Source organism: Globicephala melas, chromosome 11 (genome assembly GCF_963455315.2).
Source record: "Globicephala melas chromosome 11, mGloMel1.2, whole genome shotgun sequence".
NCBI lineage: Eukaryota > Metazoa > Chordata > Mammalia > Artiodactyla > Delphinidae > Globicephala > Globicephala melas.
Genome location: NC_083324.2, coordinates 82,324,235 through 82,341,577, shown reverse-complemented (window position 1 = coordinate 82,341,577; position 17,343 = coordinate 82,324,235). Strand labels below are relative to the sequence as shown.

Sequence of the window (17,343 nt, the reverse complement as noted above, 5' to 3'; positions counted from 1 at the left end):
TTTTCTATCCATCTCTATGCAGTAAGCTTCAACCTGGGGCTTTGCTTTATTTTAGAAATGGAATTTGACCTTGATAAAGCCCTGGAAGAAGTGCCAATTCACGTTGAAGACCCGCCTTTCCCATCCATCAGACAAGAGAAGCAGAGCTCGGGGTTTATCTCTGACTTGCCGTCCGAGGAAGGAAAGAAGCTGGAGCACTTTACCAAGTTAAGACCAAAACGGGCTAAGAAGCAGCAGTCCACGCACGCAGCGGTAGGTGGGCTGGAGGGGGCCCATCTCTCCCTCACCCTGTCCTCCTCCAGGGAAACCTGGAGAGTCTTATAAAAGCGTGCTGCATACCTGAAAGCTTGTAGTTAAGGAGAATGGAACCTCTACGTGTGTGTGGTATTCACATAAAATGTCTCATTTGGTGCTCAACAATTTTGGAAAAGACAACACTGTAAGGTTTTCAACTCTTTAGAACAGAGTTGCCCCTTGGAAGTTGTTAGAAAAATACCAGTCACATGGGTGAGATAAAAAGCCTACATCTATAGGATTTTATAGTGTCCGGGTGTGAAAAGATGGAGACTAAGTATCAAAGAATTGATTTGTGATTAAAAATCGTTTGCATTTGATTTTGGACTGCACCCATATACTCCCCCACCTCCGTGTCCTGACCTGCTCTGGTGCCCTGGCTTTTGATACCCCACAAGCTGAGTGGTGGAGGAGAGGCCGTACCTGGGAGAACCACGCAGGCGGCGTGCTTCTCAGCATCCTGCTCTCCACTCAGGAGAGGACTGAATTGTTTGCGCTAAAGAGCCTTAATGCAATTGACCCCACGTCTGTCTTTGGTTAGTGTCTTTTCTCTCCTTTGCAGTCAGACTTCTTGAAGGAGTTCGTCTTTGCCTGTGGTCTTTCTCCCTCACCTTCCTGTCTCTCTGCAACCCACCAAAATCTTCGTTCTGTACCTACCCACCTCTGAAACGACCCTGCCAAGGTCACTCCTAACCTAATCCTGTGGACACTTGCCAGCTGTCAGCCTACTTGACACCTCAGCAGTTACTTGACCTGGAAGGCTCCATCCTTCTGTGGGCCTCTGAGTCATCACTCTCTTTTCTTTCCTATTCACCTCTCCAGCGATGCCTTTTCAGTTTTCCTCTGCCTGGCCTTTGAGTGTATTATTTGTCTCGGTGATGTCATGTAAACCCGTGGTTTCAGTTCGTTGTTGACTCCTGCCTCCTCTGCTGAACTCCATATTCAGATATTCACCTGCCTCCTGAACTTTAAAGCCCCGGAGCACCTCAGGTTCAACAAATTCAAAACTGGGAGCCTATCTTTCTCTATAAACCTGCCCTGCCCCACAAGGAGCGTCACCAGTCAACAAGCTAGAAACCTGGATATGATCCCCAACACCAGCCCCCACTGCCGTCCCTGTTTGCTCTTCACCTTCTTCCTTTCTCCTCATCATCCCTGCATTCCTCACTCTCATCCTGTTTCAGGCCTCCAGTGATGCAGCCTTTCTGTCATTGCTTCCTCTCTCCCCCCCGCCCCCACCCCTACCCCTCCATCCCCCTACCCTTAGCTCCTAGGTGGATACCTACTCATTTTGCAGACCTCCACTGAGGCAAGACTTCTCCCAGGAAGCCCTCCCTGTCTCTACCTCTGTTCTCCCACATGGCTGGGGGTGCACGGCTCCAGGGAAGGTTGTTCTCCCACACTAGTTGTGCACAGTGCACAGCCTGGGCAACTGTCCATGGAGGCCCTGCTCCCCCAGTGCCTGGCTTTTACCCTGTTACAGCCCTCGCCATACAGTGTTTTCTAAGCACGCTTTCCTCGTTGTGTGTAAGCTCTGTGTAGGAAGGTGTATGGCTTATTATCCATGGTTGTATACTGAGCGCTTAGCATGAATTTATTCAGTACAACGTAGCAGGCGTTCGATACTCACTGGATGATAGGTGGATCACTGGAGTCGTAGATGGATAAAAGTCACAACCAGTTACCTGCATGGTCAGTCCTTTGCTCATTCCAGATCCAGGTTGGGTGTATTTGGTTGATTTCTCTCATTTGATTCTGAATATCTTGACATGGTTTCAAAAAGACAAAAGAAAAAAATTTTAGTAAATTGTTTTCTTTTCCAACTTACTTGATTTTAACAGGGTTGGCAAACCCCAGGCTGCTTCATCCTGAGGACTCTGTAGCACAAGGGTATGTCCTAGGATAGTGGATTATGGTCCTGGGTCTAAATAGATCTTCCCAGAGGCTTGGTAGCCTGAGAAAAAACGTGCACAGCTTGTTCTCCCTTGGGTTCACAGTGAAAATATGCTGCCTAATGGTTTCACAGAGCTTGTGATTTTCAAAGTGCTCTCACATTGAACACCTGTGTGAAGCTGCCACACCGGCCCCATTGTCTGCATTTTCCAGTGGAGGGTGAGAAAGCTGCAGTATTTAGTAGCAGCAGTCATTTAATATTATCGTTTTGGTTTTGTTTTGGTGGATTGAGTAGCCTTAGTCCACCCTAAATGGATCTTAGCTTTTCTAGAGCTTGTCCTTGACCCCTAATGCCCCTAACGAGCTTTTCTAGATGTCAGAACTCTCAAAGCCAAGGTATGGAGGCTGTTTTTACTTTCAGCATTTCTAATACCAAATGTGTGGTTTTCTCCCCCCTACACCTGCTAATTCTTCAACTCTGGACCACAACTGGGTGTCCCACAATTCAATTCAATTCTGACCCCTCAGGTGAAGGGCTCAGCGGTTCCCTCACTTCAGATACCAGTCTCAGGTCGCCTCTTGTACTTCTGACCGATCGACTTCATGGGAGGTTCCCATGCCCCCCTCCTTAGGTTAGATAATTTGCTAGAATGGCTCAGAATACCCAAGAGGACACTTTACTTACTATTACTGGTTTATTATAAAGGATACTGTCAACTGAAATAAAAGCATGCAATGTGAGAGCTGTGAGTTTCAGTTTTATTTGGGGACTTCCTGAGGACTATAGCCTGGGAGACAGCCTCTCCAAAGACTGAGGAACTGTTCAAAGAGGTGGGGGGAAGGTCAGCATATGTGTGATTTTGGAGAACGGATATGTGTAGTCAAGCACATGTCTTGGTAGAAGGTTGCTGCTGGTCATGGGGCACAGATATCTTAATGATTGTAGTGCTTTTCTAAGTATGGGAAGATGCAAGAAATTGGGTTCATGACATTCTCTCTTGAAAATATTTAACTCTCTGAAGGCCTGTTCTGCCAATTTTCCCAGAGCACAGAGGGAACTCCTTTTGGGTGTCTTGAAGGTCAGCGACTGCAGTGGCTAATGGCTTAATCCTTGTAGAGCGACATGGCAAGCGACAACCTTTGGTTGGCGGTTGTTACCCATACTGACCAACTGCCTATAAATCACAGGTTCCCACAATCCTTCTTGGGTTTGATGTATTTGTTATAGCAGCTCACGGAACCCAGACATTACTTACTGGATTACTAGTTTATAATAAAAGGTTATAACTCAGGAACAGCCAGATGGAGGAGATGCTTAGGGAAAGATATGCGAGAAGGGGCACGGAGCTTCCATGCCCTCTCCCAGCACATCACACTCCCTGCATCTCCACATGTTCACCAACCCAGCAGCCCTCCAGACCTTGTCCTTTGGGGTTTTTATGGAGACTTCATTACACAGTCATAATTGAGTAAATCACTGGCCATTGGTGACTGATTGAACTTCTGGGCCCTATCAGCTCCCTAAAGTGGAGGGGGTGGGACTGAAAATTCAAACCCTCTAATCACGTGGTTGGGGCTCCTGGCTATCAGCCCCCATTTTTAGGTGAGTTCCAAAGTCACCTCATTAACATAACCAAAACACCTTTATGGCTCTCATTAGTTAGGAAATTCCAAGCGTTTAGGAGCTCTGTGCCAGAAATGGGGATGAAGACCATCACTATATCACAGCTATCTTCATAACATAGTTGGGATGCTCTCTCTCCTTTCCTAGTCTCTGGAACAGTTTGCAAGTATTATAGATTTTCTGTTCCTCCCCCGGGAAGCCACCTGGGCCTGATGTGCTGTCTGTGTGCATGTCATGCTGATATGTCGATTTTTTTAAACTAGGGATTTTATTTCTTTCGTTATAGATCTATTGATGAAAAAGATGAATAGTCAATCTAAGAAAGAAATGGAAAATTTTATTTCAGCCAACCTGAGGATTATAACCCGGGAGACAGTTTTTCAGAAAGCTCTGAGGACTATTCTGCCTGTTAGAGGTCGAAACACAGTTATATAAGTTTTTGAGACAAAGGGTGATACGTCAGATGGTGTACTGACAGTTTACACAATCCAGACCTGCATGAACAAAGTGAGAAGTGGGTCATCCTGACCCCTTACAAGATTAAAAAGGAAGGTTATCGCCTAAGGAGGTCTGGTTAAGGCAGAATACACAATACACTCTAAAGGGGAGGGGGGAGGGGGGAGGGAGGTCCAAACGGGCAGAGAAAAATTTTATGTTTAAATTTTTCTCATCTTGCCATAAAATGTGAATTTTATTTCATCAGATCTATTCAGATTACCTAATTCTCCTTGAGACCACTTCGGTAATTTCTGTTTTTCTAGGATATTGCCCACTTAGTCTAATAGTTCATTTACTTGTTTATAGAATTCTTTTGCATTTTTAATCTCTTCTGTATCAATAGCTGTGTCCCATTTTTCCATTTCTAATATATCTTAATTCCTCTCTCCTAATTTTGCAAGGTCTCGTTTACTAGTCTTTTTCAAAGAATTAGCTTTACTGGTCCTCTCAAGTTCATTAATTTTTGCCTTATTTTTTTTAAATTATATTTTGTTTCTTTTACTTCCTCTTGGATTCCTTTTTTCCTGGCTTGATTGCTTGGCTCTTAATTTTCCATGTTTCTTACTGTCTAATGTATGCATATAAAATTTCAAGATTATTCAACTCACTAATTAGCACTCTTCGGGTTTCTTTTGCTGAGTCCCTAATGCACCTAATTGTCCTTCCTTCCTGCCCAGCTCTCGCCCCCGGCCCCCCCCCCCTCCCCCCGCCGGTGGAGACATGAGAGATTTGGCAGCTGCCTTGTCAAAATCCAGGTGCACCCCCTACAGTGCTGCCCCGGTGCATTCATCTTAATAATCCAGGAAGAGGAGAACGAGGGTGGTCTGATTGTCTTTAGTCTTCATAATCACTGGCTTATCTTCTAAGCATTCACAAATTATTCTATTAGCATTTACTTATACACCAGAGGTGTGAAATCTACCTTCTTTATTTCTCAGATACCAACAGCAGCGATTTCTGATTTTATTTGCAAAAGCCTGCCTCTGAGCACAGGTGCAGTTGGTTCCAACTAGCTCAGGGCTAAGGTTTCTGCTCTCCCTTTCCAATAGCTCCGCTCCCCTTTTTAGTCTGAAATTTATTCTCCTTGACATTAAAGACCCAAATCAAATGGAATTGTGAGAACTTCCAATGTCTGTATGTCCTTTCCTTTCCTTTTGCTGGATATTGACCTGAAACAGCATGTGTGTTTGTCTTTGAACTCTCCTGCCAAACCGCATGTCATTTTAGTCTTCAGCTTCTCTGCTGCTCTTCTTACAGGGTGCTGACGCCTCTTGCTTTTAACAGATGCATTTTAAGCTGCATCTCGCTCAAGGTCTCCCAGTGATCCTGGACTTCTCTTAATCTCTCTACTCCCAGTCTCTTTATCTCTAAAATGACAGGGTTGGGCCCGGGGTGGTGGGTGGGGTCTCTAAGGTCCTGTCCAGCCCTAAAAACTGGCCTGTCCTACAGGACAGGAAACCAGATTGCTTTGTTGAGCCCTTTGTGCCTCCGTCTCTGAAATCCGTTGATTGTTCTTCATGTCCCCAGAGAACTTTTATGCTAGCTGTGAATTGTTTCAAAGCAGGCAAAAAAGAAAAGGGCTGAAAGGAGAAATTATACTAGTAAACTTTTTTTTCCCCCTCAAAATGGGAAGAGGAATTTGAGAGGCAGCCTCTGAGGGCAAGCGAGGGTGCCCTGGAAGGAAGCCCCGTGTTAGGACCACGTGTCCTGGGGTCACATCCTTCTCATCCATCAGTCAGGTGACCTGTGTGGGCACCCCTCACCCTCTGAGCCAAGGTTTGATCTACTAACCAAAACCTAGGATAACGCTATCTTTCCTTTGCAGTTCAAGGGGTAGGTGTGAAGATGAAATAGTAAACGATCGAGCACTGTACAAACTTAGGGAGCTGTTATTACTGTAGAGATTCCATTCTTTTACAAAAGGAAAAATGACAATCCAAGCAAGTTCTGTGCTACTTTGTCTTTTTTTTTTTTTTAACATCTTTATTGGGGTATAATTGCTTTACAGTGGTGTGTTAGTTTCTGCTTTATAACGAAGTGAATCAGTTATACATATACATATGTTCCCATATCTCTTCCCTCTTGCATCTCCCTCCCACCCTCCCTATCCCACCCCTCTAGGTGGTCACAAAGCACCGAGCTGATCTCCCTGTGCTATGCGGCTGCTTCCCACTAGCTATCTACCTTACGTTTGATAGTGTATATATGTCCATGCCTCTCTCTCGCTTTGTCACAGCTCACCCTTCCCCCTACTTTGTCTTTTGTAATTTAAACAGCAGTTGTTCAGTGAACTGCTTTCTCTCCATAACTGAATTCTCAAACGTGGCTGATTCTCTGCTCTCTTGCAATTCACAAGAAAGCCTTGCTCCACTATAAAGCGCCAATCAGATGAGAGGTCTCATTGTTTTCATTATTCACATTTCACAGGGCTCTTGGTCTATTACCTATTGTCTGCTCACTTTTCAGCATTTCACAAATGTGAACTCAAACACACAGCTCATTTTTATAAGGGAGGTTGCCAGTGAATGATTGTTTAAAGCAAATGATGGGTCTTTTCTTTAAACAGTGCCTGTGCAGACAAGAGCCAGGTACCCCCAGAGGCAACTTGAGACTTGCAAATCAAGATTACAGGAAGGAACTTTCCCACCGCTCTGTGGCAAGACAACCTGCTCAGATATCGCAACCACATGGGAACTTGTCCTCTGCCCAACAGAATGGGCAAGATACATGTCCTTTCTCAATGGCCCACAACCTATCTGTGTGAAATATTAATACACTATTGCAGACACAAACCAAGCATGTTACTGAGTTCACTATGAGTTGTCCATTCAAAGAGAAATGCTGGATTGGTGAATAATTTCCATATACCTTCTCACCAGCTTCTGTGCTGAGACTCAAGCTTTCGACACCTGCCCCTGGATTTCCACAGCACCTCAGATAACACTGCCTGAAACTGGACTCATCATCTTCTTCCCAAAGTTGAATCTTTGAACTATGTTCCCTAGAATGATGCTCCCATTCACCCAGCCTGGAAACTTCAACCTCATCTTAGGCAACGTCTTTCTTTCTCTTCTCATTTCACTAGTACTTAGTCCCTCATCTCCTCCTGATTAGACCAAACAATCACAGAAGTCTTTCGTTTGTGTTCCTGAACAGATTTCCCTAGTTATAATCCCTGGCTTCTCCAGTATATCCTTCATGCTGCCCCAGAATCATCTGACCAAAATACAGGTTAAGTCATGGCATTTCTTTGAGGCTCCCTCTCACCTACAAAGTAAATTCCGCACTTTTTAGCATAGGATTCAAGGTTGTTCACTGTCAGTCCTTGTATTATTAGTTGGGAAGTATTCATTCAATTAGAGATAATGAGAGATACTGAACTAAAAATGACGTAAATCATGAGAAATACTTATTTTCTTACTTAACAAGAAATCCACAAGTCTCAGGATCCAGGACTGGTTTATTCACAGCATAAGCACCCAGGTGGTTTCCACTGTTCTGCTCTTTCATCCTCAGCATGGTGGATTTTGTCCTCAGGTTTGCTTCCTCTTGAACTCAGACATCACATCCTCTCTCCCACAACCATGCAGAAAAAAATGCATCCCTTCCTCTGCAGGAAAACCTGCCCATGAGCCCCCTTGTAACTCACTGGCCAGAACTGTATCACATGCCCATGCCTACCAGTCACAGACAAGGAGATTAATGTATTTGACTTGTTCAGATAAGTATTCCATCTTGAAATCAGGGTTCTTCCAGCAAGCAAGAAAGCAGGTGGTGGTGGTGGGGTGTTTGGAGTGGCCATTTTTAGTATCTGCTAGGGTTAATACTCAGCAGTTAACTCTATCCCTAAACCTCAGGCCCCGGCCACGGGAGTTATTACTGTTTTCAAAACTTAGTGTGTGTATCATTTTCTCACGCATTCTCTCTTCCCTTACCAATATGCCCGCAATGCCTTCCTCTGCTTCAGGAACACATGACTCTTCATAGCCTGCTAGGTTCCAAGCTGCTTCTGAGACAGCAGTCAGACTTAATCCTCCAGCAGGCTTTGTGTTTCTAGTGCATTTCTCACTTTTGTTTCTTCCTACCCTTGTTACAGTTGTAATGTGACTTCTATTCCAGTAGAATATAAGGGCCCTATGTCAGTCAGTCTTGTCCTTCCCATGGCCTTTATCACAGTGCCTTGAATCTAGCAATACATGTTTGCCGAATTAAGTTGAATGTAAATTAATATCACACCTGTTTGGTTTGCAGGGCTGTGCTACCAGCCTAGTCTCCCAAGATGGTGAACAGAATGGTCTTATGGGGAGAGTGGATGAAGGTGTAGATGAATTTTTCACCAAGAAGGTGACCAAAATGGATTCCAAGTGAGTTCAGAGTCATTTCACTAATCATACGATTTAATTCATATTTAAATTACTAACAATTACAAGTAAACTTAGTATGTACTAAGGCTCTTATTTCATGTAAGTATGAAATGTATTTCATGTACATTTCATATAAGTACATTTTGCAGGGGATTTACTGTTCTGGTGGTTTGCAAATGTGATCTTCAGGCCAGCAACATCACTATCAACTGGGAACTTATTAGAAATGCAAATTCTCAAACCTCTACCCCAGACCTACTGAATCAGAAGCTAGAGGTGGGGCCCAGCAGCCAGTGTTTTAATAAGCCCTCCAGGGTGTACTGAGGCACGCTCAAGTTGAAGGACCACTGTACTCTTCTAAATCAGACCACAGAATGTACCTCCCCAAGGTATTTTTTTTTAGGGCATCATCACATTCACCTGGGTATATCTAGGACAGTGGGCATTGGCAGGCTGAAATTACTTACAGTGGACCCTTGAACAACGCGGGTTTAAACAGCACGGGTCCACTTACTTGTGGACTTTTTTCGGCAGTAAATACTAAGTACTGCACAGGCTGTGGTTGGTTGATCTGTGGATGTGGACAAACTCGGATACTGAGGACCTACTCTAAGTTATATGTGAATTAACCCCCTCGTTGTTCAAGGGTCAGCTGTATTTAAAAATTCCTCACGTTCATAATTTGATGTATCTGGGGGCCTATATCATTGCTAAATGGCAAAGCTTTAACAGACAGTGTCAGAATGACAACAGAATTAGTGAAGAGCCTTCAGAGTTAGCCTCTAAAAAGTTTCCTCTGTATTTTCTTATTAACAACATGGAGTTTCCTTAGAAGACAACTCAGTAGTACTTTTATGAAGAGCTTAACTTGAAACACTCCAGCCTTTAAGCATGACTTGTACCAAGTTACTTAATCCCCAACTATATGCAGATCCATCCCCAAGTACACTCTGAATATGGATTTGTGTCTGTGAAGTGTTCTTCACCTTGAGATATCAAATTCAAGAACGAATTGAACCATCCTGATAAGCTGAGGGGGAACAGGCCAGGCACCGGGAAGGAAGAAGCTAGTCCGTTCTATAGATTGATGTGCCTTATCTTGCCTTAGCAGGATGGTGAGGTGGGAATAAGTTAAATTTTTGTGTCCATACCAGTATAACTTACCTAATGTTATAAGCTTTAGAACCCAATCATTTGTCCTCTTTGACATTTGAAGCTTGGCATACTAGGGAAAATTCTATTCTCCTCTCCTTCAAGATCCAATGTAAATGTCATTTATTCAAAATAAATGTTATTTATTCTAGTCAGGGGAAAGCCTTGACTATTCCTCCCCCACCTCCCACCCCCAACCCCCCAAATTAATTGCTCTTTCTCTAGTGCTGAATCAACTCTGCCCCCCCTTTTTTTTTCATCCTCTGCACACATCCGTTAGGGCAACAGAATCCTTCCAGAGTTTGTTTGGTTTTTAATTTTTTTACAGCGTGGGGAATAGATGGACATATTCTCAGCACAAAAGATTCAAGCAATACCAGCATAAACTGAGCCAAACGGGAAAATCCTTCTTGATGACTGGCTTTCAAGTCTTTTCTTCCCAAAGGATGCTGTTCTTCACAAACAATGCCTGAGTCTTACTGTTCATTATAACTTCAGTGTCTGACACAGCCCATAATGTATCACCTGCCCTCAGTCACTATTGGTTTAATGAATGAAGACAGTCTTTGGCCTGTATCTGTATAAACAGATAAAATTGTAGGCTCTCCTCTTCCCAAACTTTGGAAATTGAGTTAGTGGAGAGATCTGTGCGCGTTAGATCTAGATCATCTGTGGTGTCACCGCCAGTGTGATGTCCTCTGCCCTTAAAGCTGCCTCCTTCTTTAATAGGCTGTGAATGAAAGTTGGGCAGACTTTATAAGGTGTAAAACCCACTTTCTACAAAGATACTGCTCTAGGAGGATCCTCTTCATGTCCAATTGCACACATAGAACTACGTACATCAATTTTTGTCAAATAATGATGGAATCTACTAAAAGTTGTGATTTGTTTTATTTTGTTATATAAAACCAGATCATTGTCAGTTTGTTACGTAGAGGTCTAGGTGCAGGTCAGACCATCAAGTTGTATGAAGGAAGTTTGAAAGTCAAAGTTGCACACGTGCTCCTCATAGTTTAAAATGTCAGGTGTTCTTCAAGGCTTTTTATTAACAAATAAAGGCGGGGGGCTGTTTCTTTCCCTATTCCCCAGGGCAATTAATTCCTGTTCCTTTAGCCGTTTACTTTGATTTTGCTTCCATATTTCTTTTTTGTTGTTGTTGCTATTTCTTATTTTTCAGTTTTAAATAGTAACCATAACTGGTGGCTTCTTACTATATAGAGGATGATACTTTAGCTCTTATACAGTCTGACCCTTCTGTCCACCAAACGCATGCAGGCAAACTCACACACACACACACACACACACTTCCTCTTCCTGCCATCTTATTTAGTTATGTCGTAACTGTTGGTTACATCAGTGTTTAATGTTTACTTCATTATAAGCATGTAAATATTCACAGCTAAGTTATACAGTATGGTATGATTACATTTCCTTTCCTATACAACTCTTTTTAAAATTTTTATTGGGGTATAGTTGCTCTACAATGTTGTGTACAGCAGAGTGAATCAGCTATACGTATACATATATCCCCTCCTTTTTGGGTTTCCTTCCCATTTAGGTCACCACAGAGCACTGAGTAGAGTTCCCTGTGCTAGACATAGGTTCTCATTAGTTATCTATTTTATACATAGTAGTGTGCTTATGTGTCAATCCCAATCTCCCAATTCATCCCCCCCAACCTCCATGGTGTCCATACGTTTGTTCTCTACGTCTGTGTCTCTGTTTCTGCTTTGCAAATAGGTTCATCTGCTATACAACTTTTTGTTTTCCCTGGAGTTAACAATTGTCTCCTTTTGCATTTGCTTAGTTTTCTGTATTCCTATCTCTGACATATCTCCTAAGTCTCCAGTAGAGGTAGAAATTTCCCCAAGTCTTCTCAGTTTCATCTTCCTGGGCACATCCTTCACTGCTCTCTGATCGCCCCAGGGTGACCTGTAGGCCTCGTCCCCTGCTGTCCTCCTGGGATGTCCCTTTGCTGTCTGCTGGGGGCCTCCCCTCGCTCATTCCTGTGTCTTTCCTGTTTCCTTTGGCCCGGTCGTCGTCTTCCTTATTACTTCACTCTCTTTCTGGTGCAGCACCTCCTCGGTTTGCTTGCTGAGAAAGGAAGCACGGGAAGTGAGTTTCTGAAATGCAGATGTCTTGCATTTTGCTTAATAGTGTGACTAGGTATAGAACTCTAGATTGGAATCCATTTTTCTTTAGAATTTTGAAAACCTGGTCCCAGTATCCTCAAGCTTCTAGTTGCTCTAAGAATCCAGTGTCATTTTGAGTCCTGATCCTTTGTGGCTTGTTCTTTTTTTCCTCTTCTCAGGAAGCATTTAGGATCTTCTTTCTGCTCTTGGTATATTGACATTTTATGATGATATCCTCTGTGTGGGTTTTTTGATTTTGTTTTGTTGAAACCCATTTGCTAGACACTAATGAGCCATTTCAATCTGGGAATTTATATTCTTCGGTTCTGGAGTTTTTCGTGAATTATTTCTTTTAAATTTCTTTGCTTTTGGGCTTCCCTGGTGGCGCAGTGGTTGAGAGTCCACCTGCCGATGCAGGGGACACGGGTTCGTGCCCTGGTCCGGGAAGATCCCACATGCTGCGGAGCGGCTGGGCCCGTGAGCCATGGCTGCTGAGCCTGCGCGTCTGGAGCCTGTGCTCTGCAACAGGAGAGGCCACAACAGTGAGAGGCCCACGTACCACAAAACAAACAAACAAACAAACAAACAAAAAATATATATATATATAAATTTCTTTGCTTTTTCTCTATATTCTTTTTCTTAAACTCCCATTATTGTTTCCTCTATTAATCCACTAGTTTTGTTTTTTTTTTAAACTGTTTCTCTTCTATTTCTTCATTCTTTTTCTTAGCCTCCCCCCATCAACTTTCTGTGCGATTTCCTCAGTCTTATCTTCCAACCTTGAGTCTTCCACTTATGCTGTCACATTTTTCTATTATTCTTGTTTCATGGAGTTTATTAACATGTATACCCCCTGAATACATGGGAGATCCCAAGGGAAACAATAATTCCCTGAAATGGCCCACACTACCACCTTAAATACCATCTTCAGCTAAAGACAGAAGATGAGGTTGGGGACAGTTTGGGGAGGTTATCCTGAACCAGATAAACAAGGGTAAGGTCGTTATGCAGGTTTAAGTCCCTGCCTTCTCCATTGATACATTTCTAGGGATTTAGTGATTCTATTTTTCCTGGTACTGAAAGGAATACACCCTTACAAATGGAGATTTTCCTTAGAAATGTAAATTTCTCTTACAGAAAGGTAACTACTCTGTTTTCAGAGCTTCTCCTGTGTCTGCTGTTCCTTAAAAATAATCAGCCTCAAATAATCCTGTGCCAAAGAGGCATATGTCGGGGTGGCACATTCTGCTCCCCTTCCCCTGAAATCCGTTTGCTTCAGGGCCTCCCCTACTAATGCTTTAGAGGTCAGCTTTCCCAGATTAAGTCAGTTTTCACTCCTAACTATGGTGGCTTCCGAACTGTTGCTTTTGCCTTTTCTCCCCCCTGGGGCTTATGCCTTCTTCTTTTTTTTTTTTTCAATTCCTTACTGGGATTTTCCTGGGGACTCAAGGAGCTAAACGGGTATTCATCCTTCCAGCTTTAAGTGAAAGGCAGTGATGATACCTCCCACTCAACCTACATCATTTACACTTTCTCCCCATCCATTTCCTGACAAACCTCTACCAAAGCTTACTGTCCGCTTTTTCATGTTGTTGCCTCTTGCAGTGGTATTACATTTAAGCAGGGATCCGGATCTTGGTTTGAGCACTTAGGGCGGGATTTCAGATGTTATCTAATGACCAGGGAAGGATTTTAGGGGCTTAAGGGGAAATCTGGCCCTTCCAGTGCCTGCCAAATTAAATAAGGCAGTCCGTCACCCACCTGTGTCTTGGGTGGAGCCACCCTTTCTGGAAGCTCTCTGGAGCATTTAAACATAAACTCCACTCCGCTCTCAGTCCTCCCAGTCACATCAGATTCCCATTGTCGATTTGTGTGGATATGATGATATCCAACGTTCCTATTTCCAAAGTCAGCTTTTCTTTAAATGCTTCAGAACGGTTGCCGTGTAAGCAGCGATCTCCCTGTTTCTGTTTTGACTGATTCTTGCTGGAGCGTTAATTACAGTAAACCCAACAGGATTTGTTCTTTTGAATCACAGGAGAGGGTCAGCAAGAGGCTCAGAGTCCCATGAGCTTAGTGAAGGAGGAGACGAGAAGAAAAAGCGAGACTTTCGGAAAAGTGGCTTTCTCAACTTAATCAAACCCCGGACCAAACCTGAGCGGTCACCAACGGTCTTGATGACAGAAGAACTCTCCTCTCCAAAGGCAGGAGTCAGAAGTCCAGCTGTGGACACCCCCAGGAAGGACACGAAGCCAGCCGAGCACAATGGCAGTGCTGATCGGGTAGAGGAGATCAAAACACCTGATTCCCTAGAAGAAAGTCAAGGGGAAGACGTGGGGAAGGTGGACCGGAGTGAGAGCAAGGGCAGCCCCCAAGGAGGGCGAAGGTACAGGGTCCAAGTGATGGGCAGCGGGCTGCTGGCAGAGATGAAGGCCAAGCAGGAGATGAAAGCCAAGGCTGCTTGCTCACTGAAGGTAAGGGAGGGTCTGTTTTGACTTGGTTGCCTTTGTCGTTTTTCTCTCCACTCGGTTTTTATGGGCAAGACAGGTACAGAAAAATAACCTGTGGGTTAAATAAAAATCCGAAAACACGCCTTTTTCCTAAAGAACCCGGAACACAGATCAGAGGGCCTGGTCTTCCCATGTTTTCCCGCTGGCATGAGAGTCACGGTCTCCCGGAGAGCCTCAGCCTGGGAAGGTCAGGCAGTGGCTGAAGGTCCACGGGGCTTGTCTCACCTGCTCAGGTGCTCCTGTGCGTGTCATAGAAACATGTGACAGCTGTGCCAGGGACATGCCCCACTTTTGGGGAAGACTGTCTGTTGAATCCAAACGGAGACCTGAGCGTGATCGGAGATAGGAGAGCTGACAGAAGCAAATAAAATTATTGAAACCAGATTCTAGTTATATCAAGGGAGATCTGTTTTTCAGTTATTTCAGAATTTATGTCCTTTTCCAAACCTGAAAGCTCCTTGCTAAATTCCAGGTTTAAAAGTCAAAGTATTCTGTTAGAATTAATTGAATACTTGACCATTGAGATATGTTGTCTATTGCTATGAAGAAGCACTTTATCATTTAAAAATTGCTGAGTCCCCCCAAAATCTGACTTAATGCATTACTTACTTTTGAACTGTTTAAAATATAAGTTGCGTATTTTTTTTTCTCCTTTTACCTCTATTTTTTCCTGCAGCTACTTGAGGATTGTATCCTTATTGTGATCACAGAGATTAATATGTTTAACCCAGGTTTTGGTTTCTGTGCACTATCCTGAGCTCTTTTATGTTTGTAAAACTGGGTTCTCCAATGAAGGGAAAATTGCACATCGATTTTTATTTGAACCAGAATGAAATAGTTCATCCCAATGAACCCTTGATTTTCAGAAAGTAAATGGTTAACTGTTTACCAGGACATGCAGGGCTGTTTTATATTACTTCTAAACAACTGATTATTTTTTCATTAAATCCTGCACCCCGCATGATTTTACAGCTGTTCACCGTAGTTCTTCCGCCAGCACCATCGTTATCTAGCAATTTTCTAGTTACACATCCCTCCTCACTCACTCATTGGCCCACAGAGAAGAGCTGAGGGGCTGAAACTACACTCTGTTAACATGGGAGGCGTGTTGTGGCCTCACTGGTCAGAATTCTGAACACTGTGACCACATCATTGGTGAGTCACACACCCAAGGAAATGTTTACATTTTAATCTGTTTCATAGACTTTCCTTACAACAAGGGATGTGCTGTTCTCACTAATGAGCGTTTTATTTTTATCACTGTTTCCATTGATGAATAGCAGCCTTTTGGTAGAAAGATGAGAAGTGTTGGAGGGTTTTTTTCCAGGTGCTTTGGATTCGATAAACCGGCTCCAAGTGACAAAATTCTTAAGGTTTAATTTGTTCAAGACTTATACTAATGATCTTTGAGCACCATCTAGTGTCTATTAAAACAAGAATAAAAATCCTTAGTACTTAAAATTGGAACCAGTCAAGGGTTCTATCAGAACTATAAAATGAGAACGTGTTTTGAAAATGAGTTTTAGAATATTTTCCCTTAAAATTCCATGACTGTGTTCCCTATAAAGTTAGCAACATAAGCACCAGAAGTGAATATACTATGATAAATATATATATTATATATATATATAATATATATGTGTGTGAATGTATATATATAGCCTTCACTTTCATCTGAAGTAATTCTCTTTACACTACTTACTTTTAATATATGTATTTATTAAAAAATACATATATTTTCACAGAAAGAAAATGAAAGTGAAAATGAAAGTATGGTGTTTATTATTTATTAACAAAGGAGAGTAACAGGTATTGAAAGCTTAGCGGCCACATCTTTTCTCCTGGGGCCACCCCGTCAGCTGCCTGCACTCAGAGACAATTGACTTCAGGTTATTTCATCCTCATTCCGCACAGGCATTTTGGGGATTTATAACTACCTCAGAAAGCCTGGAAGGAAAAAGTGAAAACAACTCCTAGGATTAGATTTTAAATGTAGGCAAGTGAGGCGCCCAGGGTATAAAATTTAAGGAGGCCCTTACTCTCAGATGCCAGCCCTGCACTTGCATGAGCCTAAAAGGCAGTTTCTCCTTAAGCAAGGCGCTCAGGGCACAAATTTAACTTCTCTTCATTCCTGGCCCTGTTTAAATACTCCACTTTATCATTTTTATCTGAGCTTGGATACCCACGCCCCTGCCTTCTAAGAAGCTATAAAAGGCTAGGTCAGGCACTCTGCATCTGAGGACCGGTTTGGCCCAGCCTCTAGACGGCTTGGGGTGCTGGGGGGGGGGGAGTAAAGCGCCCCCTGCTGGTTTTGGCTGGCAGTTCATGGCTAGCCCCTGGCCCTGCGGACTTGCGTCAGGACTCAGAGGACTCCATGTGCTGCCCCTGGCACGGGGCTTCCCTTCCTTGGGGTCACTTTTCCATAATGATGTCAAATAACGTGCCGTTCTCGCTGTGGTACTTGTGTACACACTTCCTCTGAGACCTCAGTAACCACCACTAGTGAAAGTGGAACTTCCATAGGCTCGCTGAGAAATTCCTCGGCACTCCTGCCACGCTCCCCCTCCCTCCTGACACAGCTGGCACTCCCGGCGGATGCGCGGCTGTGGCAGATTGTAACGAGGCAGATCTCAACTGTGTTTGAGATCATCTCTCCTATATCATCGGAAACAATTTAAAGCTCGGAACTGGCAGCAGATATTTGCTTTTTAGGTTTGTCAGAAGCGTGAGTTGAGCAGGAACCGGCAGGCCGAAGCTCGAACTGTCTTAGGAATCTTCATGCCTCCTGGTCCACCTGCCCCGCTTTTTTTCTTCTTTAGACGGGAGGCAGGTGTGGGTCATCTCTGCCAATAGGGTTCTCGGGTATCACTGAGCAA

General features: G+C 43.5%; 1 protein-coding gene across 13 annotated transcripts in view; it reads left to right on the top strand.

Annotated features, from left to right (window-relative positions):
• The window catches only part of CARMIL1 (capping protein regulator and myosin 1 linker 1), a 316,706-nt gene that overhangs the window by 285,733 nt on the left and 13,630 nt on the right, over positions 1-17,343 (top strand). For all 13 annotated transcript variants that reach the window (XM_060307233.1, XM_030881247.2, XM_030881244.2 and 10 more), the window contains 3 exons: positions 56-252; positions 8,561-8,673; positions 13,996-14,431. In XM_060307233.1, coding sequence (XP_060163216.1) covers positions 56-252; positions 8,561-8,673; positions 13,996-14,431 — 746 coding nt within the window. The remainder of the gene's footprint in view (positions 1-55; positions 253-8,560; positions 8,674-13,995; positions 14,432-17,343) is intronic.